The sequence below is a fragment of the Leuciscus leuciscus genome (genome assembly GCF_965113295.1).
Source record: "Leuciscus leuciscus genome assembly, chromosome: 20".
NCBI lineage: Eukaryota > Metazoa > Chordata > Actinopteri > Cypriniformes > Leuciscidae > Leuciscus > Leuciscus leuciscus.
Genome location: NC_138744.1, coordinates 13,642,812 through 13,668,899, shown reverse-complemented (window position 1 = coordinate 13,668,899; position 26,088 = coordinate 13,642,812). Strand labels below are relative to the sequence as shown.

Below are 26,088 nucleotides of genomic sequence, written 5' to 3'. Positions count from 1 at the left end.
GTTTGATGCTTTTTACCATATCAGGTTGTCATCACAACACAAAACTTGTGTTACTACCAAATGGCATATTGGTATAGACAATTTTTAGCATTACATTAATTGAAACATTTTTTTTTATTTTTTTTTTACAAACTTAATTCTTTCTTAAAAATGTTCTTTTCAAAATTAAATTCACAATGACCCTAAACACACTGAGGAGCATCAATACATTATCATCACAATAATAAACTTTATATGGCCCACACCATAAAAGCAACACCATAAAGGATGTGCTGTCACATCCCTCTGAGGTGTTATTTTACATCTTAATGTTGGTAGTTAGCAAATGTTCATACGGTCATAACCTCTGTGATGAAGCGGCATAAATAAAGGATGACAGTTCTGGATAAATAAGGGAATTAAGACAACCAAATCGGCATTCAACTGTAAAAATAGATACCATGTTTATTGCATTAAAAATACTGCATATTTCAAAATACACTTAAATATCTTCATATACCTTCTTCAGTGCTTTGATCGAAAAGGTGATCTTCATCTTCCAATCAGCCAGCTTTGTCCCTGCAGCAGCATTTACGGTCAAAATTTGCAATCTGAGTTGTCTTGATATCGACATACAAGACATTCTATTTATATATATAAAGACTTTACAGAGACCATATGTGTGTTTGTGTCCAATGCTGATGTCTTTACTGAGACCAGCTGATGTTAAACGGAATGTAATTCACCAGAGTTTTCAGCTCTAAATAAAAATGAAGAGTTCTGAATTTCAGTTTTGGTGTGAGTGTATTAGAACCATCCTTGATGAAATGTGTGGCAAATTAATTAGGCACCGAAGAGATTCTGTAGGAAAAGATCAGATCTTCAATAGGCAGGCAAATCGAGCATGCATACAGCATCTCAGAGAAAGAAATCAGGATTCCTTCCTCAAGGCATCATCTCGTCATATCCTATTTCCATGCATTGAACTGAGCATCTGAATCACAAAAGGAATGTACAGTATATCCACTTTGTTTGTTTTTTTGTCTTCATAATATCCTTTCACCTTCATTGGAGTCTGTAATTCCTCCGATGGCCCAATGAGCCTCATAATGAGTTCGAAGATGAAGTTCTGATCCAGATGCAGAGCAACAGAGGTCTGTACAGATGTTAATGTTCACCCTGCAGAAGCAACTCCTCACTCATGGTCAGTGCAAATAGAATTGTGCAAATCTACGTCACGTGGTGTCCCAAATCTTTTTCTTAATCAGTGTTTTTGTCTTGTTTCCCAATAAAAGTCGTTTTAGCGTTTTTATTACCCTATTAATTAAATATAACAAAATTATTTATATTTAAATGTATATATATTATCTTAATATTTATGCCATTTTTATTCTCAAATATATCTCGTTTTATAGAAACTCAGATATTATTTTTGGGAAAACCAGACAAAATACTGAAAAAAAAAGTCCAGAATTGCAGTCCAGAAATTTGCAGCCAGGCCAGTGTTTCCTTCCTGACTATACTGGGTGAGGAGCATGGGGTTTCCCGTGGTACTGCTGTCTCCGTAAAGGTGGATGAGGAGCAGGTCTGTACATATAAATAAGACTTTTATCAGATTACACTTTTTCCCAAAGACAATGTTTTACTCCATTGCATGTTGAATTTTATTCATTTGTATGAAAATGAAAAAAGCATGAAGTCCTCTCACCTGGCAGGAGCACCAGCTGACACAGGGTTACGCGAGTAAAATGATGAAGATGCAGCAGATCCTGAATGTCCCAGCAGTGGGGATGGAGGAGGATGGGGTGAAGGATCCACAGGCAGTGGTTTCTTGGGAACCGGAGGTTTGGGAGGAACAGGGTTCTGAAACAGGACGAGGTGATACAGAGTCAGTATGGATTTTTGTCTTATAGGTTAAATTTGCAATTGATTATAGTTAAAAATAGCACAGCTCTGAGAAAATTAGAAACAAGAGCACATTAGTGTTGTTAATAGAGGGCTACACTTTACACGCCTGTGGTGATACCTGTCGGGTAGAGAGGACAGGGTCAGGAGGGAGGGGCTTGCTTGGTGCAGCCGGTCGTGTTCCTGTGGGCTAGACGTACAGTCGCAGATGCAGCCATGTGACAGAGAAAAGCAGGTGCTCAGTGAGACTAACTTGTTGTACAATTTTTCAAATCATTGGGAATCAAACTATTCCATCATGATTTCCCCTTGATCGCAAGAATAATTTATCTGAGACTGGACTGAATCACAGGCCATGCACTGCACAACTGATTCCTCTGATTCATTTCAGCAAGATGCTGCTCAAATATTTCAGTTTTCACCTTGCAGAGAGACTGGGAGAGATAAAGCATATACAAACTCATAAATTTTGATGGGGGGCAAAGACCTCTTTACAGCACTATGATGTTTTGCCACCATCACCTATTCTTACATAATGCTAGTACATAATGCTTAGTAAGTATTTCTGCATAATGTGGACTTACATTAACTTTTTTCTCAAAGATACTAGCCACTCAGAATTTTCACTGGCCACAATTTTGACATTGATACAATGGGGAAAAACTATAGATATTAACTAAAGGGAAAACCATATAGATATTTTTTATATTATCATCTCATAATTTGGCAGCAGGTTCATTAGGCTGCTGTCACTTTAAGACCTGATGCAAAGATGTTCACTTAAAACATAACTGACTGTGTTTACGTGAATACTTGCCAAGACCAGCATTTTGAAATTATTTTGTAAAATTTTGCAAAATTATGGGTAATACACACAACAATGCTGGGCAACAACAATATTCATCCGGAACAAAGGAAACGAGTGATTAAAGGGATGCGGGTTTTTGTGTCAACTCGCTGTCGGAGAGATGAGAGAGATGAGAGAGCGAGAAAGCGCAGCTGGTATCGTGTATCTATTCTACGGAAAATGAGTATTAGAAGTGATTCAGTTCGATATACTGTATATCGAAATATCTTTATTTTTGACAACTCTAAATTGCACTTAGTTTATTATTTCAGATGCCTTTTTAAAAGACTACAATTGAAAATTGTATATGCGTCATTGTATAGGCGGGTGTTAATGTCAAGCCTTGATAATGTATCACCAAATATTTGTATACTCCAGTTATTATTAATAGTGATGTTATTCGAATCCTTTAAATGGTCAGATTTCATTGTGGAGGGTGGTAATATATATATATATCATTGCTTAAGTCATTGCTTCTAGTGTTGGTGGATTATTATAACTAGTATTGGTGAGATAATAACTCTACAGGAGCAGATAATTTTTCCACATAATGGCACTAAGATCGGTTAAAGATTTGATGAAATTGACTGTATGTGATTTATTAATATTCATTGGGGGGGATATTAAACAGAAAATTACAAATGAATATTAATGTATCACATACAGTAAATTGTGTCTATTGTGGTTGTGTGAAAAATGTGAGGGAAAAAATTATATTTCAGCTAATTATTCTAAAGATATTAAGCATTACTAGAAATAGTACTAGGATTGTATGTTATGATGAATTAGATGTTAATGAAACTTTTTCTTGGTGATAATTGAAAATATTCCAGATTACATGCTCTCCCTCAGTCTGATCTCTACACACTCCATTTACTCCAGAGGAACCATCAGCCCATCCACATGCACAAAACACCAACATCTCACTGTTAAACCCAAATGACAAGGACACAAGCACACCTCCACATGCAAAACCACACAAAGACTTGGACCACGACTAGGAACACGGAGTGAGTTTCTAAATGTAGACACTTTGGGTCAAGACAAAATAACAGACAGTTAAACATGGCAGCTACAGCAGCAAGTGCTCCCTCTACCTTGCACAGCATCTTGCTCTCTGAGGGGGCAGGGTCAGGAGGGAGGGGTTTGGTGGGAGGGGCGGGCCAATGCCCTGCCAACTGAAGAACCAGAAAGAGCAATAAAACAGTAATGGTTTGTATTTATAAAACACTGCTTCATCCACCAGATTAGCTCTATACGTCTCTATTCCTCACAAGCTTAGTGAGCATGATGAGATTTACCTGAGCGGGTTTAGAGACAGGATCAGGTGGAAGAGGTTTAGTTGGAGGAGCAGGCCTGTGCTGGACCTAACAAGACAAAAGTGTTGTGGAGGGGGTAGTAGAGAGGGAGTGAACTTTTACAGTACATGCATGTTATAATAAGAAAAGTTGGTTAGCTGTTTTAAGCATAACAGTAAGCCAAGAAAAAATTGTCTGGTATTGTTACGATGGCAGCAGAAGCAAAGGAGACTGGAGCTTCAGTTAACTAGTTACTGTAAGATATTTTTGCAGTTTGAGTAGGAACAAAAATTCATGCAGGGAAGGTTCGATGGAGGAGCAACATGTGTTACAAACAGTCACCAAAAGCATTTGGCCTTTGGTTTTACTGCATCAAGCATATTTTTTGTCATTCATCAGATCTTTTTCAGAGGATCGATGAAAGAGTCAACCAGACCCCTTTTGGTACCCCTCATTAGGTCTCACCCCTCAGTAGGTTTGCTTGACCTTTCAATGGTTCTCCTTAAAGGCACAATATGTAGGATTTTTCTAATAGAATATCCAAAAACCTCTTGCACAGTGTGATATATTTTTATATCGTCATCATATCAGTGTAGGCGTAGATGGACCAAAATAAAACCATTAAAATATCAAGTAAATAAGTATTGTGATACTTGGTGCCACAGTGACACCCTTGTCCCAAAAAGTATTGCTATACCACAATACTTAATATGTTGTCCCACGGTGAGTCATTTTTCCCTGTTGCACCTACACAAAATTTGAGGGTTCCTCCACCTGCCAAATCCCACTTTAACCACTGTGTATATATATACATAGAAGCTGCTAATGAGACATCTATGACACAGAATCTAGCACGCCGCTGTTGTGTCATTCAGTCATCATGCATCACGATTATTTATTGGCGAGTACAGAAAATCCAAAAAAAGTAAACATAGATCAAACGAGGCCAGCAGGCTTTGGGACAAATGGAGAAATAAAACAATGATCAATATCAGTGTGTCGTTTTCAAGATGGAGAGAGCTTCACGACAAACTTGGACATGACAGAGACTCCTCTCTCGCGTGTGTTTTAATAGACAGGTAAGCAAATATATATTAATTATTGTACACATACAGTTATACTGCACTTTCTTTGTACGTCAGTAACACTTTTAATCAAGTCTGGTGACCAAGTCTATGGCAGTGAAATTAAAAACAGTATATGTTGCACAAAAATATTTAGCCATTACTTGTACATACAATGTACTTTTAGTATGATTGTTTTAAACACGTAAAACTGCGCAGCATTAACCCACCAAATCATTTGACAAATAGTTACATATCAGTAACAGGCTAATATAGCATTACATTGCACGTTCCTTGTAGCTAATTCATTATGATGACATAAAATAGTGTGATCAAACGTACAGGTAATACAAAAAACTAATTCATTACCTCATCCGTGAACATGATTCGTGAATTCCATACATCTCTGGATGGGGAAAACAACATCTCCCATCGTTCCACTCTCCTTCATAGTGTCATCAAGCTTTGCCTTTGTTATTGTTTTGAAAATGCGACATCCGGCGGCGAAAACTTACATATTGTGCCTTTAACTAGGAATTTTCCTCTGTTGATAATCTACCACAAAGGACCATTGCATACATTCTAGGGCTGGAACAAATCCAGAATTTTGGCTTTGATATAAAACTAGCTTTGTTATCTCAGCATTGATACTATATCTGTACCTGAGGCAACAATTAAACAGGCTTGGGCAACTGATGAAATAAGACTAGGGCTGTAAATATATTCATATAATAGATTTAATAATAACAAATAGTATTTAACTTATATTCACTTATTTTTCCAGTTCATTAGTTAAACATTTTGAGGTTTAAATCTTTTTGTTTTAAAGTGTTGAGTTCAACAATTCATTTTTTTGCTATTATTTCATTTGATTTATAGATAAATTACAGAATTTACACTACCATAGAAAAGTTTGGTAAGTACTTTTATTCAGCAATGACGCATTCAATTGATTTCAGATTTCAATTTCAAAGTCTGTTCTTTTGAACTTTTTATTCAGAAAAAGGTTATTTCGTTTTACGCATTGATATTAACAAGAAATGTTTCTTAAGCACCAAATCATCATATTAGAATGATTTCTGACGGATCATGTGACACTGAAGACTGGAGTAATGGCTACTGAAAATTCAGCTTTGCCATTACAGCCATAACTGACACTTTAAAATGTATTCAAATACAAAACAGCTATTTTAAATTGTAATAATATTTCATAATATTACTTTTTATTTACTGTATTTTTGATCATATAAATACAGCCTTTGTGAGCATAAGATACTACTTTCAAAAAGATTTCAAAAATGACTGACCCCAAACTTACAGTGGTAGTGTTTGTCAAAATCTTCATCACACGGCACTAAATTATAAAAAAAATGTAGGTACCACTGTATGTTTTATTTACATTTCATTGCATGTGATCACCAGCTACCAGCAGCTTGCTCGGATATTATTTCCTCTCTGGACATAGTGACCCTCACTGGGGGCTAATTTCTCTACTTCTGACTCTCAGTAACCCTACACCACATTATAGGAGATCGAGCTCCAGTAATCGTATCATCGAATGGGCCAGATGCTCGGGAGCAGCACTGTTTTTCTGTAGAGCAGATTTACTGTACCTTGCTGATAGCCTGGGTGAGAGGGATGTCGCTCTGGGTGGGCCACTGGTACCTGAGCGGTTGCACCTGATCTCCATTTCGAGCATTTGCTAGCTCCATGGCAGGAGTTCTGTGAGGAAAATACAAGATATTCACAATATTACACACATTCATACATTTTTTTAGACACTCGATGAGAACATTGTTGGTGATCAATTTTATCTCACTATATAAATGTACTTCAAATACACCAGTACTGTTGTGTAATAGGGAACTGGAGAACTGTGTGGGAAAGACAGCTAGCAGGGAGACACTTAACATTTGAGATTAAACAAACATTTTTTCTTCCAGCAACACAGACCTCTGGTGTGTTAAAGAAATTTAAGAAACTCTTCATTGTGACTATTTTGCTGGAAGTCCCACAACACACAACCAGAGAGGAGCTTGTCAATGACAGCCAATGTTAAGCCAAGTTTTATATTCAGTTTTTCATTGCCATTCAAAGGCCTTGCTGGTGAGAGACAAATGTTCAATTAATGTTTAACCAAGTATAGCTACGGCTAACAAACTGAAGCACAACATTTACAGATACCTCCGGTTTTCCTCCTTCACACAGTATTCAATATAGGACACCGAGACCCCACTGCATCATGGGTAAAACACAGTAAAACATTATCATTAATAATTTATCATATGATCTATGACTCTTTTGAAGGATCTTCTCTTTTATCTCATATTAACACTTGTCATTTCTGGCTGGCTGTTGTTTTTATGTCACCAGTGTTTTTTACACTATGCTGACTGAGGTGGGTTTATCGAATTATAATGATGGTCTGATCATTTTTTTCCAAGGGTCAATGACAAATAAGTGTCCACAACAAAGAAAATGAAAAATATTTTTATAACCTAGTTTAAAACACCCAAATTATTAGAAATGGACTAATTGTATGTATGTTTCATATGTTTTTTTTCCTCCCTTAATACAGTTTTTAAGAAAAGTTTTAATATAATGATTTTTATGCTGTAACCATCAAGTAATATTAAAGGGGTCATGACATGATTTTTTTTTTTTTGTATACAGTATGTTCCTTGAAGTTCACTTATAATGTTAATAAAAGTTTTTTGCACAAAAAACAAACAAACCAGAAAAAATGTGGGGAAAATATGTTCATATGTTCACATATGTTTATATGTGGGGAAAAAAAAATATTTTCACCGAAATGATTTGTTTTTAAGCGTCTCCTTTAAGGCTTGTCAGTAAACGGCCACTGTTGTGATTGGCTAAAGTCATTGCATAGGAAACAGTATCAATGTCCACTCGCTATTGCATGCGAGTATGCAATGAAATGAAAACATTATCCATATAAGATCGTCATTTACAGACAAAGCATTATGGAATCACTTACTTATGGTTTGCAATGCAGCTGCTATCAGATCCAATATAGCTGACTTCTTCATCTTTAAACAAAAGTTTCTTTGCAAACTCTCCTTTACACCTCATTACACCTCATTTACAAAACTATCTGTAGGCACATTCTCCTAACAAGCATATAATCCTCCGACGCGAAACGTCACAAGTCCCACAATTTCCAAAAGAGCTGTTTTCGGAGCTTATTTAAATAAATCCTTTGTTTATAATGACTAGGATGTTTGAAGCTCTGTAACTTGCAGGATGATTTAATGGTACAGAGACCTCTTATATGTCAAAAGATCAAGGCAAATTTGAAAATAAATGGAATTTTTTATGTATTATTTAATAAATTATATTGATATTCATTCATACTCATATTGACCCTCAATGAATCATTTCGGGCGTACACAGTAAAGTGAGATAAATTGCATCAATAATGTATGTCATCTCTCTGTCCCTGTGTCTTTTGATCAGTCTCACCGGCTCTGTCGGGTCTTGCTGAAGGGGGTGTGGCCGAGGTAAACAAGACCTCGTCGACAGCGGGGGAAGCGGAGTGCGACAAACAGCAGTGAAACCGGAAACACAAACAGGAAAATGACCAGAAGAGCCACCCGCGCAGGATCTGAATCTGTATACAGACAAAAATGAGACTAAACACTAGCACGGCAATGTAATCAATGTAATGATGTGTTAGTGTGTGTGTATAGTACCCCTGGGCTCTCGAGCAGGGCCGCTGTCCACACTGCCTCCGGTTCCAGAGTATCTGCAGTCAGGAGGAGCCCAGCCCTCAGCACAGTGACAATTCTTATTACTGTTACACACCTACATATACAAAGACAAAATAGAGAAGGAAAAAGTGAAACTGCAAGTTTAAGTGACTCATCCCTCTTTGTCTGCTCCTCCCCTCCCCCTTCCTCACCCCGTGGCCATTGCACTTCCTTCGACATTCTTCAACACCAAACATGGACACGTCCCTGCATCGTTGGTCCACACATGCCTGAGAATACAATGTTACAATAAATCAAACATTTGATAAATTTAATTTTTAATACATTTTAAATAATCTTTTTTAAATAATTTTTACTAGGACATAAATAGATATCTATATATTATTTAATATTATCAAATATTATTACAATTTAAAATAATTGTTTGTATTTGTTGAAATGTAATTTATTTCTGTGATGGCAAAGGTGATTTTCCAGCAGCCATTACTCCAGTCTTCAGTGTCACATGATCCTTCAGAAATCATTCTATCAGCATTCTGCCGATTTGAAGCTCTAGAAACAGTTGTACTGCTTAATATTTTTACAGATTTTTTTCAGGATTTTTTGATGAATAACGTTTATTTGAAACAGAATTTGTTTCCAACAATGTAAAATTATTTACAGTTACTTTTAGATCCTTAATTAAAATGAATATATATAAATTGCTAGTGTATTAAAATCTCAAATTTTGTATCACATTGTTTAAAAAACATTTTAAACCCACTAAATCTGTATTAAATGTATTAAATTAACAATCCTAAAAAGTACACATTTTATGGAGACTCACCTTGTTGGGCCCACAGGTCGTCCCCTGGGACACCATGGCTGGGTCAGAAACATCATCACCCAGATTAAAATAGGTCCCCCGGCAGGTAAAGTCACTCTGGTTCAGTATGACTGTTGTGGTCAGAATCTCAGCGTTGGAGCCCAGCAGGGGACGTTCACTTCCACCCTGACACTGGATCCTGCCACAGTGCACATCCCTTAGCAAAATAGAGCACATTTTAAAACAAAGATTACAGCCATATCTTCATAAAATGCAATGTAATTAAACAACATTCCTGCAGAGGTTTTTTGCTCAATTTGTTGGTAAAAAAAATCACAAACGGACTACTGGATACTAAACATTTTAGGAAACAATCATGATCATGTCTGTGCATAAAAAAAAATCTCATTCAAGGCTACAAGTCCTCACCCTTTCAAACAGGGGATGTAGGATCCGTTGGGCATCTGGCCACAGTTTCCGTACTTATTGCCCTGCTTGTTCACAGATGAGAAGCAGATAGGTGGAGCGTGGGTGGAGTCTTAGAGGCGGAGAGAACAGAGAACGAACCACAATAAATCTAGACACTAGTTGAGAATGATCAGAATCATCATTGTGGAGTGTGTGACACTCACTCGGTCCCCACAGCATTTGGCACTGCTCGTCCAGACTGGCACACACGCCGCTGTAGCAGTAGGAGGAACCGTCCTTGCATGACTCTCCATTCTGCAGAAACACATTGGGAGGACAGTAGGGGGAAGTGCCGGTGCAGTACTCTGGCAAATCACACTCTCCCAACGGCCCCCGACACACCGACCCCGCCACGCGCAACTATGGGGAAAGAGATGATTGGGATGCAGTGAGAGAGTAGAATCAGCGGCACATGTCTAAGTGAGTAATTATTTATAAGCAAACTTACAAACCTTGCAGTTCTCACAGCAGATGCCATCAGAAGAGCACTGGGCCCCGGGAACCAGTTTACATGTGCTGGCATTGCAGCAAGGATCGTTGCATTCCTGAACAGACACAAATGGGAAGCAGATTACAGAGGTGAAGAGCATATTACAACATTTTATTGTTTTACAATCCTATAAATTATGATTAAGGGTGGGAATCATTTGAAATCTATTGATTTGATTTAAATCTTGGGGTCACCATTCTTGATTTTAAATCAAATTTTGACTTGATATAATGTAGTAAAACTTCTCTGTTTTTTCCGCGTCTTTCATTTCTGGATGATAACGTGCGGTGGGACTTATTAAATGCATTATCATCATCTTTTATGTAAAACTCTTACTGTACAATAAATTCATACAGTTCTGCCATTTTTGCTCTGAAAACATTATGTTATTAACTAACATTCAAAATTAGATTATTGAGATTTGTGAATCGATAGAAGATAGAATTGTGATTATTTAAACCCATCTGATGATTTATTATTTGTGCCTGTAATGTTTGCTGTCAGCTTAAAGAGATAGTACACCCTTTTTTCTTTTTTTACAATTATTTACTCAAACCTTTATGACTTTCTTTCTGCTCTGAAACCATAATGCAATATTTTTGTTCCACAGAAGAAAAAAAGACATGCAGGTTTGGAAAAATATAAAGGTAAGTAAATGTTCATTTTTAGATGAAATATTCCCTTAAGTTGTCACATGCACTTTGTCATAAGTCACCGGTAAATGAAGCAGAATCAGGAACCAATAGGCAGGAAGCGGTTTCTTACATCCAGCAGGCCGCAGTCACACTCCTCTCCTTTCTCCACATACAGGTTCCCACAGCGCGGACCTCCCAGAAGGCTCTCTGGCTGAGGCACATTAAACAGACACATACCGCCACCGTGCAGTAGACTGAGAGAGAGATCCCGTTCGCTGCAGCTGCTAAAGAGCTGACCGGGCATAAACCTGCACATGAAAGCATTTACTTCATACTGCATGATTTATCACTAGCGATATAATATCAAATCACAGACACACATTTTTCACTCACCCAGTGGAGGGCTCCATGATGCAGCCCCCAAGCCGAGGCTCGTTCTGGCACTGGCAGCGCCTGTCGGCCGTATCGTGACTCATTCCCAGGTTGTGACCCAACTCATGAGCCACCGTTGATGCCACACCTAACACACTCACAAGGTGATCCTACAGTACAGGAAATACAGGTGAATACTAGAACAAGATCTAACTTATTGCACAAAGACAGACCAAGATTAAATGAACGACTTCTCTCACCACATTCACTCCTCCTGACCGATCCTTTGAGCACATGGAGGACTGAGACGCCATGCCGACTGTCGTCCCATCAAATGGCTCACCCCTAACATATATAAGCACATATCTCAATTCTGAATTATTTCCTTGTCTATTAATACCCGTTCATACTGTGCACATATTTCTGGGAATCTCGACCTACATGATCAGCTGTGCATTGTCATGCCGCAGTCGTGGTAGTAGCTCCCTGGTCCTCCAATCCAGGAAGCGGTTTAGAGTTTCAGTGGGACTTTTATCCACTTGAATCTTGTCCTGGTCACTCCAGATCTCCAAACCCAGCAGAGCCACACGTACATTCAGCGGCCTGTAGAACTGAGACAGAGGGCCAGGCAGAGATTTAGACAGAGGCTAAGGCTATATAGGCAGTCGACCTGCCTGTTTTGGTGGGCTGAAAAGCCATTTGTCTGTGTTCAGACATGAACCAATGTCTGAACCATGAATCAATACTGAGGCTTCAGTATTCGGAGAAAAACAGAGTTTTCTCCCATTCACATCAGTAACTGACGCAATGCGAAGTGAACCTTGTCTAAAGGGAATTGTTTTCTTCAATTGAAATAATGCTGAAATAAAAAAATATATTAATATTAGATGAAAAACAAAACTTAGAAACGTTGCTTTGGCAACTAAAGAAAACTTTAGGTGTAAGTACTAAAATGACTAAAACTTAATAATTAAATTAAAGCTAAAATAAAGCTAAAACAATAAATTAAAGGTAAATATAACTAAACTAAAAATAATACAAATGACAAAAGCACAAATGAAAACTCAAAATATAAAATTAAAGGCTATACTAACTTCTATAATAGTTAAGCCCTTAAGGCATATTTAGAGTTGTTTTTTGTGTGTGTGACATAGACAAAATTAAAGACTCATAACTCCAAAACCCTAGCAAGGAGAGTCAAAAGGTAGGACAAAATGGTGAAGGGTATGTGATGATGTGGGGCTATTTTAATTCCAAAGGCCAAGGGAATTTTATCAGGATGCATAGTATCCTGGATCCATGAAATAACTAGCCTTTAAAAATAAAAATCTGCCTGCCAGACTTATGCACCCTGTATTTTAAGGAAGAACATTTATTTATTTACGTATTATTCATTCACAAAGAAAATTGGTGTCCTTAAAGGTTGGAGCTTTCCTCATTTTTTTTAATTAAGACATTAAGATCAATTTCCAAAAGATGATTTTTTATTCCTCTTTTTAGTCAACTTTAGCATAGGTGTGTTCACTTATGCTAAGCACTGTAGTACAAAAAAGTATTTCATACATTGATTATGTATTAGTATTTCTATGTATCAGCTAATAACTCAGCACTACTTAGGAGTTAATAAAATTGGCTAGATTCATTGTAAAGGTCAGACAGTAAGATTTCAAATGACACCTATTTGTGTTGATCAAGGTAGTAGTTTTGAAAAATATGATTATTCATTTTTCCGTAGCTAGGTGGCGCCCACGGGCGGTACACTCAGTTTTAGAGAGACTACTCAGCACCTGTTAAGAGTTGGTCAAAAATGGTTAGATGCATTGAAAAGCTTAGTTTCTAAACCTGGGTTAGGTTTAAGGGGTTAATAAATAATACTAAAGTAACACTGTTATAGTATAATTCGAAAAGACCACTAGTGGAAATCCTTCTATTTAGCATTTTTCTAATTAAATGTTTTTTTTCCACTATAAATACTTTATGAGCAGCACTCAAGCTGGACTCCACAAGCTTGTGTAAAAGCTGAGGATCATGTTCTCCAGCATCATTTGAGAATTGAAGTGCTATAATGGAAGCAGGCACATTTAACGTCTGTACAAAGAGTCACGTGATCAATGTCAACAAATTTGCTTACTCAATTAGTGATCTAGAAGTAGAGTAGATCTGAAACATTTCTTATTCACTTTATATCAAAAAAATGAATTGCAATTAACAATTTTACATTGTTTTTCAAATTCTAAAACTTTTTGAATGTATTGGAAACTGTTTATTTCCAGGTTTACAATGCAGTGTACTGCTCTGAATGCATGCTTTGATATTTACACCACTGTTCAAAAGTTTGGGGTCAGTATGATTTTTTTAAAGCAAAATAAATACTTTCCTTCAGCAAAGGAAAATTAAATTGATCAAAAGTGACAGTAAAAAAATGTATATTCTTATAATATTACAAAAGATTTCAAATTCAAATAGATAAGGTTCCTTTCAACTTTCTATTCATTAACGAATCCTGAAAAAAAAAGATTATTTTCTACAATAATATTAAGCAGCACAACTGTTTTCATCATTTAATAAGAATTTTTTTTGCACTAAATCAGCATATTAATGATTTCTGATGGATCATGTGACACTGAAGACTAGAGTAATGGCTGATGAAAATTCAGCTTTAGCTGTATTTTTTTGTTTTTATCAAATTAATGTACAGTAGCCTTGGTGACTAGAGACTTCTTTCAAAAACATAAAAAGATCTTACCCAACACAAACTTCTGAATGCCAGAGTACATGTACATTTAGATTAGATATAAAACTTACCCAGTCTACTTGGTTTGCCACATCCAACATGCGGTAAATCATGGTTTTATTCTTCTTCTGATAATTAATATACTGTGAGGAAGACACAGAAAAAGAATAGAAACAGATTCAAAACTGAAGTCTTCAATATTCAGATGTAAGTAAGGTAAACCAATTAAGAGTAGATGTGATACAGTTTATTCACCAGTAGAGGGCGTAAGTGTCTTATGACTGTGTGTGTGTGTGTGTGTGTGTGTGTGTGTGTGTGTGTGTGTGTGTGTGTGTGTGTGTGTGTGTGTGTGTGTGTGTGTGTGTGAAGAGATTCCTCTACTCTCTTACCTCCTTATGATCCGCCACCAACACCAGCTCAATATATTTGGTCTCTGAAAGAATGTCTCTCTTACTCTGTCACGCAACAGCAGAAATGGATCATGAGAACAATCAGATAAATATGCATACCTATAAATACACATATGCACACAGCTCACATGCTCACCCTGTGTGTGTGTGGGATGATCTGAATGGGAGGAATAGAGGTGTGTGACAGTCCACAGTCTCTAGACTCAGATGTTTGCGAGTTTGTCGGGTAGATCACGTGTAGCCATCCTTCCATTTCTCCACTCCCTTCCTCATCTTTTCCATGCTCTTCTTCCTCAGGATGTAGCTCAAAGCTCAGTGTGGCGTTAATGACTATCACTCCCCTGTGGAGAGAAAAAGAAGTGTCATTACTGACTAACAGACTGAACATGATGTTCACACACACATCTGATACAAACATATGATAAATGTATACTCAAATTAGATGTATGGGCTATAAATACATTGCAGTTCAATAGTGGCGGTCAGTGGGATTTTTATTGAAATAAATAAAAATAAATAAATTATGCATTAAATTGACCAAAAGTCACAGTAAAACTTAAAATAAATGCTGTTTTTACTGAACTTTCTTCATCAAAGGATCCTTTTTAAAAACATATCACCATTTGTACATACATTTTAAGCAGCACAACTGTTTTCAACATTGATAATAATAAGAAATGTTTCTTGAGCAGCAAATCTAGCATAATTAGAATGATTTCTGCTGGATGATGCTGTAATGATGCTGAAAATTCAGCTTTGCATCACAGGAATAAATTACACTCCAAAATTTACTAAAATAGAAAACATTTATTTGGAATTGTAGTAATATTTCCCAATATTAGGCTACTATTTTACTGTATATCACAGTAATGCATCCCATAAAAAAAATAAAAATAATTCTTACCGACCACAAACTTTTGAACAGTAGCGTATGTGGTCAATTTGGTCATTAATATGATACTAATAATAACATCACAAAACTGATCTCAAACCCATAAACAATCTGTACTAATAATTCTGGTTAAGGTCAACAGTCAATCTGTTAAAATATACAGATTCCCTTCTCATATTTCCCCCATTGCATTCACACTCTCTTTCATGCTCCCTTTCTGGCAAACTAACAACCCCATGACCTCTGAAATATAAGCTGGTCTTACAGTTTACTAATAAATTAAGCCACAGCATTGTTTAAAGTTTAGCAATGACCATAATTCAGTAGAATCTCTCAAAGGAAGTGGTCAGTGAGGTATATGAAACACCACTTAGGAACTTTGTCAGGGTGACTCTTTTTCTTAAGCAAGAAACACATCTGTATATTTGGAAAAAGTAAAGCAAATATTACCGTAACCCAGAGCAGGAGCTGAGAGCCACGCGGGACTGAGGGAAACCTTGCACTGAACCGTGATAGTAGCAATGTGTCTGACAAAGGAACGGATAAAATGTACATTAAGTTGCTTCAATAAGAGTAACATTGCAAAAGGCGCAATGAAATAAATATGCGCTTGTGTATGAAGGACTCCACTCACCACTAGGCTCTCCTTCATGGATACCCCAGTTCCATTTGGCAGATAGTAGAACACATTAGGCGGTTTTGGCAAAAGATCTCTGCAAAAAAAATGTCCATATATTATGATTTTATCTTCATTAGCTGCTAATTAGACTCGCAGGAAATTACTAACTGGTTTTTTTCCAGGTCCAGTATATACAAGCTGCTTCCCACTTGTAAACCACACTGCAATCTGTCAGGGTGACCATTCTGGAGAGAATGAGAGAGAAAGAGAGAGAGATTTCATGTTATAAAGAGATTATCTGAATAGTGTATTTGTTAGATATATAACAAACTCATGAGCCTATTTATGAGTCCGACTGTTCCACCTCAGCAAATGTTACAAACAAATGACTCAGACCAGTCCAGATGAGATCATGTTTTCTTTGTGAAGGAAAACACATTTTATGTTAAACCTGCAGAACATCAGTATTTTTATTTATTTCTATAAATGTTTTGGCCCCTAAATCAGTAAGGCAAGTATCCCTTCTTTGAAAAAAATATTATTAATTACATATTAATAGTTAATACAAATCATCATACTTAATTATGTAATTGCATTTTTTATTCTTACAATAAAAAAATAACAGTGAGTATTGTGAGTGGACAAATGGACATACAAGTAGCACATACATTCTGCTATGAAAATTATTTATCTAAAATGATATAATCTGTTTTATAGGTTTAACAATGTAACATCCTCCCAAGTATCCATACACACAGTGGTTTGGAATCACTGCATCAGCACATGACCAGAAGAAAAGATGGGTTCTCTGAGAGGTCAAAATAGCTTCATTTTAGAGGGTGAACTGGGCTATAAACAGACTTCCCCCTCCTCCAGACTTTTTCTGTGCCTTTCTCTCATCTCACTTCCTATTCTAAGCACCTTTTCCTGCCATTCTATCACATCCCCTTGGCTCACACATACATTCAGCAGCCTGATGAAAAAGTGAAACGCCATTCAGCGTCCTGTTATACCTCTGCTACCGTTTCCTGCTTTTCTCCAATGTGCTAATGGGAACAGCTCACTTTATTGACCACTCCTTCTCTCAGCCAATAAAATCAGGTCTATCTGACCATTCAGAACAGGTTTAACTGGCTGCTCTCTTTCCCTGCCAGTCAAAGCAAGTTGGGCATCTCTCATAGCAAACTCACTTTAAAAGTAAAGGTAACATCTGTTCTCTCTATTTTTCTGGCAGTCCAAGTCTTAATTCTCAAAAGCATGCAGAGCAACCATGCAGTCCAATTTAAGAAACAAATAACTCCCTTTTAATAAATCATTCAAAAAGACTCAAAAAAAATAAAAAAGCAATTGAACTGGACTCTAACATCTGTTTATGCAATGTACCAAGTTAGAAGGCTTTCCGTAATAATTATAGTAATAGCTGATCATTTCTTTCATATATAAAATAAATATGCTCATTATAGGCTTAAATACTCAAATGAATCAGAATCGAAATGGTAATTGAATAGAGAGCTAGTGATGTTTCTTTTAAAAACTTTAAAATGATCGTTATTTGTTAATAGGTGTGTTTGACTTGAAGCGGCACAGACCGATCGGTGTATGACATCAAAGTACAACGAGTACTTTCACTCTCGCGGTACTTTGATGTCATACACCGATTGGTCTGCTCAGCGCTGTTTCAAGTCGAACACACCTATTATTGCAGTGAGCTTATTATATTGATGTAAACTGACCTTAAATTACTGTTGGCAAGTATTTGGCTGGATCACCTAGAAGCCTAAAACAATGCCGGTTGGTGTTCGGTTACTAGTTAACATTAATTTCCATCTACATGTGATGTTAGCTGAAAAGCTGCAGAGGTGGAGCAAGTTATTATATTTTGATGAAAGGTTAAGACGAGAGACCTTTTCTTATATAACATGGACTAAGGAATTATGCACAAAAAGACCAGGGGCCTCATTTATAACCGTTGCGTATGCACAAAACAGGCCCTGAAAGAGGCGTACGCCACTTCCGACGCATAAGTTGTGATTTATAAAAACAAACTTTACGGGAAAATTTGCGCACCGCCTGCACGCAAACTCTGACCCATGCGTACGAACGTTTTGGAGATTGAGCAGTTTGGCGACACCGATGGTGAGCTAGAGTTAAATGTATTTTTGGTCACTTTTAGACAGAAAATCTAAAGAAAATTAAACATATACAGAAAGATAATACAAATATAATTTCACTCACCAAGCCTGTCACTTGAAGCAAATATCCATCCCTTCTTAAATGTCCGCGCCAGCGAGCGCATTGGGCCGTTTAGTGAAACTGACGCTAAAACAGTTTAAATAAATAAAATAATGATTTAAACTATGTTTTACTTCTGATATAAACATTTAGATTAAATATGCCATTCAAATTAATGGAGTTAAACACTTAAACATGAAATCATTACTGAGAAGTTACAACTTTAGTTTTTTTATATTCAATCAATATAATCAAACAATATTTGTTGTGGATGCGATGTTTTTGAACACTTTTCCTGTGGCGTGCTGTGTTTTAATGTTTTAACCACAGAGATAATTGCTTATCATGATAAATAATACCAGATTGTCTGGGAAAATAGTTTCGTGCAAGGTGCAAATAATGCCCAAGGCCTATATCTGTTTCCATTAAAAATATAAATCAATTAAAAATACAATTCGGCCAGTGGAAAAGATTGAGAAGAACTTTCTCTGAAATGTATTTTACACTATTTGATTTATGTATTCAAAAACAAGGCAAGGATAGGCAACTACATGATTTTTATTAATCTAATGTGTCTTGTACCGTTAAACGTTATCACGTGGGTGAATAATCATATGCAAATGATATGCAGATGAGGATCTGCATAGTAAAACTAGGCGTTGTAAGCTCCATATATGGTTATTTCGGGGTGGAGACGCATGTGCGCACAATCTTACGCTGACTTGGATTTATAAAGTGAATTCTGTGCAGGTTTTATAAGTCTGAATATTTTTTGGCGTACTCCATTTTTGGCTTTCGGGCGCACGTACACTTTTAGTAAGGATCCAACGCACAGTTTTATAAATGAGCCCCCAGGAATGTGTATTAAGTAAGTAAATTGTGATAGTTTTGATTTCCTGTCTCAAGTACGAGACAGTTCTGTCAAATCCTGCATAATGATAAGATAAAATGTGAAACCTCTTAAATATCTCTCAGATCTCATCCAACCTCTTAAAAAAAAAAAAAAAAGATATGGGTGAATTCAGGTTGATTGGGATACTTTTTGCCATTGAGCTTTACCCCTACTGTGGAGTTTGGTTCATCAAAAGGTCTTGAGACTGACATCACAAGAGCATCACTCTTTTCCCCACATCTACAGTCATTTTCCAAGCTGCACAACACACCCATACATACACACACTTTCTTCCAGGATCGAACCTCTGGGCTATTCACAAAAACTGAAGCCCACATTCAACCATCAGATACTGTTCCAGCATTGTTCAGGTTTCCTTCATAACCATAGACGTCTATTTGTAGGCTATATGTTTATTACTATCAGATGGTTCTGGCGAGCACTTTCAATATGAACTCCTGGGAACAGACTGCAGTTCACTGGGAATGGGTGGATCGCCTGTCTCTGAACAACCATGGGCAAGTCAAACTAGTGTAGGCATAGATGAAAAAGAGTGTATGCGTGCATGGTCGCTGCCAAGACCCACAAAACTGGCAGGCATTTTGATTTTTTCAGGGGGACATTGTTTATTTACATTGACAAATTATTTATATATAGTGCATTGCAATGTACATTATGAAAAGCCTACCTTTATAATGCATTATGCATTAAGGCTTCAAGTAGTGTTACCGAATATTTGACTTTTTATTGTTGTTATGATGTACTCTCCTTTATGTCATCCCAATCTCATGTGAGTCTTTCTTTACTAAAATTAGATATTTAGACTGTAGACATTTTTCCATACAATTTCAATGAATGAGAAGTCAGGTTTTCAAGCTTCAAAAAAAGACATGTTAAGCACCATATTAAGTCTTTCTGTGAGGAACATGAAAAACTTGTAACTGAAAATCTTGATATCTGCCCTAGCTCTTTCTGATATGTTCATGAGAAAAGACTAATTTGTGAACTAATTATTCTTTTGAGTCAAATATTTAAATAAAACCTGTATGAATGATCAGTTTACTGATCTAGATATTCAAAAGACTTGGAAAATACAATTTCAGGACCACTTTTTTGAAACTGTTATGGTGCTTTTATGTGCTTTTTGAAGCTTTAAACCATCCGTCCTCTTCAAGACTAATTGCATTAAAGGAGCCATTTGTGTTCTCCAGAAGAAACAAAATCACACTAAATCATTACAGAATTTTCTTCTTTCTTTTTGGTGAACTATCCCTTTAACCACTCCATCCCTGAATACCTATATCTGCTTCTCTCTTTCCCCTCTTTCTCGCTCTGCCTCAGCCAATCTGTTCTCCTGTTTCCTCTTTCTCCTTCTATTCTGTTATTGCCTTTTGCTCTGGCCTCTCTTATACGCGTCTCTTTCTGTCTGAGGTAATGTCCCTGAGCACATGCAGTATGCAGCACGATGACCTCAGCAGCAGATGAATGCTGGGTGGGGTACTTTTACTGAGGCTAGCTGAGGGTGGAGAAAAAAAGAGTGCGTAAGGGAAGGGGAGAATGGGTGGAGGATGAGGATTGTGCCAGATTTCACTTTTTGCATGTGCCTTAACTGCTCATATGGTTATTATTATTATTAATTTGTAGATGTTTCTAGAATTATTCTAATGATAAGTGAGTTAATTTAATTGATTTATACTTTATTTTTTGCACAATTCCACCGACAAAATGTTTAATGTATATCTTTAACTACAGCATTAGTTCTTGGTTCATGGAGTCGCACATGATAAAATGAAAGATGTGCGGTTGAGTGAGTGAGTCAGATTAATTATGAAACTGATACAGCTGATTCATAAGTGTTGGTGATTTGCTAAAAAGAACTGGCTCATAAGAGGCTCATCATTCTCATAAGAATTCACTGGTCGTGCTGTATATTTTTGACTCCCTGAAATGTAACGACTCACAGAGGCGGACTTACTATTAGGCAATGGTAGGCACCGCCTTGGGCCATATTGCGCCAGAATGCCCACCACACACCAGCTTACTGGTGGAGAGGAGATAGTGATGAAGCCAATCAGTATATGGGGATGATTAGGAGGCCATGATGGACAGGGGCCAATGGGCAAATTTGGCCAGGATGCCGGGGTTACACCCCTACTCTTTTTCGAAGGAAAAAGATGATCACAACAATCGTCTGCTTGTAGCAAATTAAAATATCATGCATCTGAAGCAATAACTAAATATTGAGCAACAAAATTATGATATGGCAAGTCTAAGCCACACCCCTCCGCTCAGACAGTTCCATGTGTGATTTCACCATAACCTACTGTTGCTCTTTCAGGGTCTAAAACAAGAATAAAAGCAATAATAACATGTACATGAAAAACGTAGAAAAATTGGACACAACTATGGGACACTGTCGTGCAGCAGGAAGCATCACAACAGAGAAAGGAACCTCAAGGATGATCCAGGTAATTTTGTGCAATTGTATTGGGCCCCATTTCTATATTTTGCCTGGGGCCCCCACATCACTAAATTCACCCCTGCTGACTCATAAGGGTTTTTCACACAGTAACTGGCCTTCACTTATCACACCAGTATGTTTCTGACTTTCTGAAAGGGCTGAAAGAAAGGGTTCATAAAAGTAATTTGCTCGAGAATCAGTCTTCATTGGAAGCAATGTATGTTTCACACTACAAAGTAGTGGAGAGAACACTTTCAGAGTCACTTTCAATCATTTTGTATAAGTACATTTTTAATTGAACCTGGTCCCTAACCTTAGTAGCCACCATTTTTCATTGTGTGTGAATGTAAATAAAGCTGTGGCATATGACTACATGTTAAACTGTATTAAAATGTGAGTAGAATGTATTAGAGATGGAATAGCACTCAAACAATATGTGACCCTAGACCACAAAACCAGTCACATGGGTCAATTTTTGAAATTGAGATTTATACATCACATAAAAGCTGAATAAATAAGCGTTCCATTGATGTATGGTTTGTTAGGATAGGACAATATTTGGCCGAGATACAATTATTTAAAAATCTGGAATCTGAGGGTGCAAAAAATTCTAAACATTGAGAAAATCGCCTTTAAAAGTTGTCCATTTATGTTCGAGATTGTGCTGCATTCACTCACAAAAATAAATGTTTTATATATTTGCGGTAGGAAATGTACAAAATATCTTCATGGAACATGATCTTTACTTAATATCTGAATGATTTTTGGCATAAAAGAAAAATCGATAATTTTGACCCATACAATGTACTGTTGGCTATTGCCACAAATATACCTGTGCGACTTGTGACTGGTTTTGTGATCAAGGGTCACATACTGGTATATCACTGTATAAAAACTCTTTCTAATTGCTGTACTGATTTAGATGAGCTCCAGTTAGTAGTGGGTGGTGGATGGTTTGAGGACACCGATTATAATCAACAGACTGTATTCATAAAAATGCACACACACCCAAGCCATCACCCGCCTTTCCTCTTGATGGGAAAACATGCTAAAAACAGACCACCGTTGCCTCGGTTTCTGCGATTCAGCCAGGCACAGAGGAGCTGCTTTACTGTGCATGACAAAATAAATGAATCAGCTTGTAACCCAGGGATCATTTCTTATATCACACTGTTGATTATGAAATTATGAGAGAGCGAATGAGTAATTAAAGGTTAGGAGAGGGGGGTGGGTTTGGTGTCCATATCTGTCCTGGAGGATGAATGTAGGTGTGTTGACATATTCAACTGGAAACTTCCTGACATAAAGTATGATCTGAGAGGAGAGGAAGTAGAGGCAACATTATGGGGACGGACATTTCCTGTGCAGCTGAGAGCAACTGAAGTCATGTCCTGCTGAATTCCCCCACTCCTCACTCCACACACACACGTTTTATTACCAGTTCCAGTAACAAGGAATGTTATCCACACAGGCATGAATTATGATGTGATGTTAGTCAATTTAACATGCTATTTTAGTGTGATTAATTATTAATTAGACGAAGCAAAAACCTACCTGTAAAATTTCACTCAGGCTTCTCCTAACTCCATCCACCACAGCAAATGGCCTTGTCTTCACTAGAGGCTTTAGCTCTCTCTGACTTGTGACTGTAGAAAGAGATAAACTTTAGTTCATAAACTTCCTATTTTCCTATGAAACGTCACCCACATGTGCAAAAAATTTGACATTTTCCTGGTTAATTTAAATCGCTTTTCGCATCTAAAATATTTAGTATATAATGTTTTATTGTTCATCAGTTAGAAAAAGATTGTTCTGAAAGTGATTCCAACCCTGTTGTTCATTTGTTATTACCATTAGCATTATAACTGTGGACTTTTCTATTCTCACAGCATTATAATGATTATTAAAACTTATAGTCTTTAACTATTCATCCTTTACAAAAGAAATCTGATTTTATATATTTATTGTGATAGCTTAAAAATTATATGATCAATAAGTTATGACAACAAATGTTTTACATTGCTTTAACTCATCAAAATAATTTAAGCAATTTCTGTTTGCTTTATGTTATACAAGATTCAACTAATTTCAGTTTAATTATGTAATTTAAGTTGAATTACAGTGTGACAATTCAAAAGCTTGTTTCCCCTGCAAATTAATTTCATATTGTTTACTGAAAATAAGTCAAAATGACAGTTGGTTCAATTTGTTAAACAGAGGAAAGTGTTTTGATTTTTGTCAATGCAACCCAAATACTTGGGTAATTACTGGTTATTCATTTGGCTAACATTGCCAAAAGTTATTTTTCTTTTCTTTTTTCAGACCAGTAATATTGTTCCATCTGTCTTTCAGTCAGGTAACAATCCACCATTTTATTTGTATTCTTTTGCAAAGAATTAAAGTTGTGTTGATGAGATTTTTGTGGTGTTTTTTTAAGTTATAATCAGATTCAGAACGGTTTTCCTCAAATGCGCAGATTTCCTAAAAGGAACACACTGTGAGCGAGTAAAAGAGTGAGCTGTGTTGTGAGGGCAGCTGTTGTTTAGTCTGTGACTGACAGCTGTGCTGGAACACACATTTACAGCACTGGTTTGCATGGCCTCTAAACTCCATCAGAAGCATGCGGTCTATCTGCCTCAGAAAACTACGAGCCAAAAATGACCAAACTTGCTGAGACAACATAGTTCTAGGATTCTCAATAAACTGTTCAAATTATTTAGAAACAAGTCAGATTTGGAAATCCTGACGAGAATGAGCAAGTATTTTGGATGTGAATGGCTTTTATAGAATGAGCTTCCTCTCCAGAAGCCCAGATTGAAATTTGCAATTATTTTCAAGAATCAACAGTCCTACATTATACTCTAAACCGTTTACAAACATTGAGTCTATGATTAGGTGGGTAAATGACAGTCTGCTGAGCAGGCTCTTAAATAACAGAGCCTGTGACTTATCAAGACTAACTAAAATAGCTGAGCTGTCCTCTGTGTTTCTCTAAGTAGACTGTGATGGGTCAAACCCTAGACAGAGCATGGCACTAACAACAAATTCATGCGCTGAATCCCATAAAATGGAATGCAAATCACATATGTAAAAGCGTCTATAGTATGCATAAATGTAAATCTTTCTTTCTTCATGTTTCTTCACCCTCTGTACTTTTTAACAATAGTGAATAAACTGAAAGAGTCTAGAGTATAGCCTGCTAAGATCAGTGTGAAGAATATTAATAATTTAAACAAAGATCATTTTGTGAAGACATGTTTGATCAATTATACATTTAAACTAGCATAAACACATCCATTTTTTTCTTTTTTTCCCTAAACTTCATATGAGACTGTTAATGTTGGTGTCATGTAAATGACTGGACACATTGTAATGATGACACACTCTGTGTGCAATACAAACATAGAATAGAGCGCAATCTGTGCATCACAAAAACCTCTAAATTAACTATTAACTGCTTGGACGCAATTTTTGATGCAACACATTTCTTCAGTGCAATATTTAAAGCGAAGTAGCTATTCCATACCACTGTGAGAGGAGTGAGTTATCCGCGTGTCCTGCTGCAGTGTGAAACTGCTGTCATCCCCGTTTAGAGTCAGAGTGAGGGACCCCCTAAACATCATGAGAGGGGTGCCTTCAAACAGAAGAAGAGTGACGAGAGTTCGCCAAAAACATATAAACAACTGATGGTGGTGCTTCATGGTCCAGTGACGCACTGATTGGTCTCTTCTTTGAATTCAAGTGGAGTAGCGGATCGGCACAGTTCTTAAAAACAGCACGCTAATCACGTTAAGACGGCCAGCAGCCAGAGGATCCGTCACACGTGAACGAGCACCTGGCCATTCACCTGCTGGACGCCGAACTGCAGTCCGTTCTCAAAGCGTGTTCCCGGCCCAGTGTGGGTTCTGTCAGGGGCAGCCGAAATCCTGCTGAAAACATCAGTTCTGTCCTAGCAATAATAATGGCTTCTCTATTTTGCTCGTTTAGTTTTGAGATCAGCGGAATCGTCTGTAACCGTGTAGATTAGAATAAGCTTTCTCTATGAGAAGGATCGCATAGTGCGCAGTCCGTCCGCTTGCCCGCCCGTGTTAAACTGAGGCAGTATAATCGCATTTCTCAGTGTGACCAACCAGATAGGATTTCCTCAGTCGCGTTAACTCTTTGCTGTCCGGGCAGGGTGATTATACGCATAGGTTCTTCAACAGCTGGTATATTGAAAGATCCTATAAAGGGCGTAGCCTACTATTATTTAAC

At 37.0% G+C, this 26,088-nt stretch overlaps 1 protein-coding gene across 6 annotated transcripts; it reads right to left on the bottom strand.

Moving 5' to 3' along the window:
* Window positions 1–418: 418 nt before the first annotated feature.
* On the bottom strand, window positions 419–25,980 carry adam15 (ADAM metallopeptidase domain 15). 6 transcript variants are annotated; one of them, XM_082149424.1, is made up of 25 exons: window positions 25,361–25,980; window positions 23,389–23,480; window positions 16,418–16,494; window positions 16,265–16,343; window positions 16,081–16,157; window positions 14,875–15,079; window positions 14,718–14,783; window positions 14,400–14,471; window positions 12,036–12,205; window positions 11,855–11,939; window positions 11,616–11,764; window positions 11,353–11,530; window positions 10,550–10,642; window positions 10,262–10,457; window positions 10,059–10,167; window positions 9,651–9,846; window positions 9,016–9,093; window positions 8,807–8,918; window positions 8,577–8,724; window positions 6,707–6,815; window positions 4,033–4,098; window positions 3,829–3,909; window positions 2,006–2,074; window positions 1,688–1,842; window positions 419–1,566 (listed from the first exon to the last, which is right to left on the bottom strand). In XM_082149424.1, the coding sequence occupies exons 1-25, from the start codon at window positions 25,533–25,535 to the stop codon at window positions 1,497–1,499; spliced, it is 2,907 nt and encodes a 968-aa protein (XP_082005550.1). In that variant the 5' UTR covers window positions 25,536–25,980; the 3' UTR covers window positions 419–1,496. The 6 variants fall into 6 exon arrangements, with proteins under 6 accessions (XP_082005550.1, XP_082005552.1, XP_082005553.1 ...); XM_082149426.1 differs by lacking the exon at window positions 2,006–2,074 and having other exon boundaries at window positions 25,361–25,979; XM_082149427.1 differs by lacking the exon at window positions 3,829–3,909 and having other exon boundaries at window positions 25,361–25,979.
* Between the last annotated feature and the right edge of the window lie 108 nt (window positions 25,981–26,088).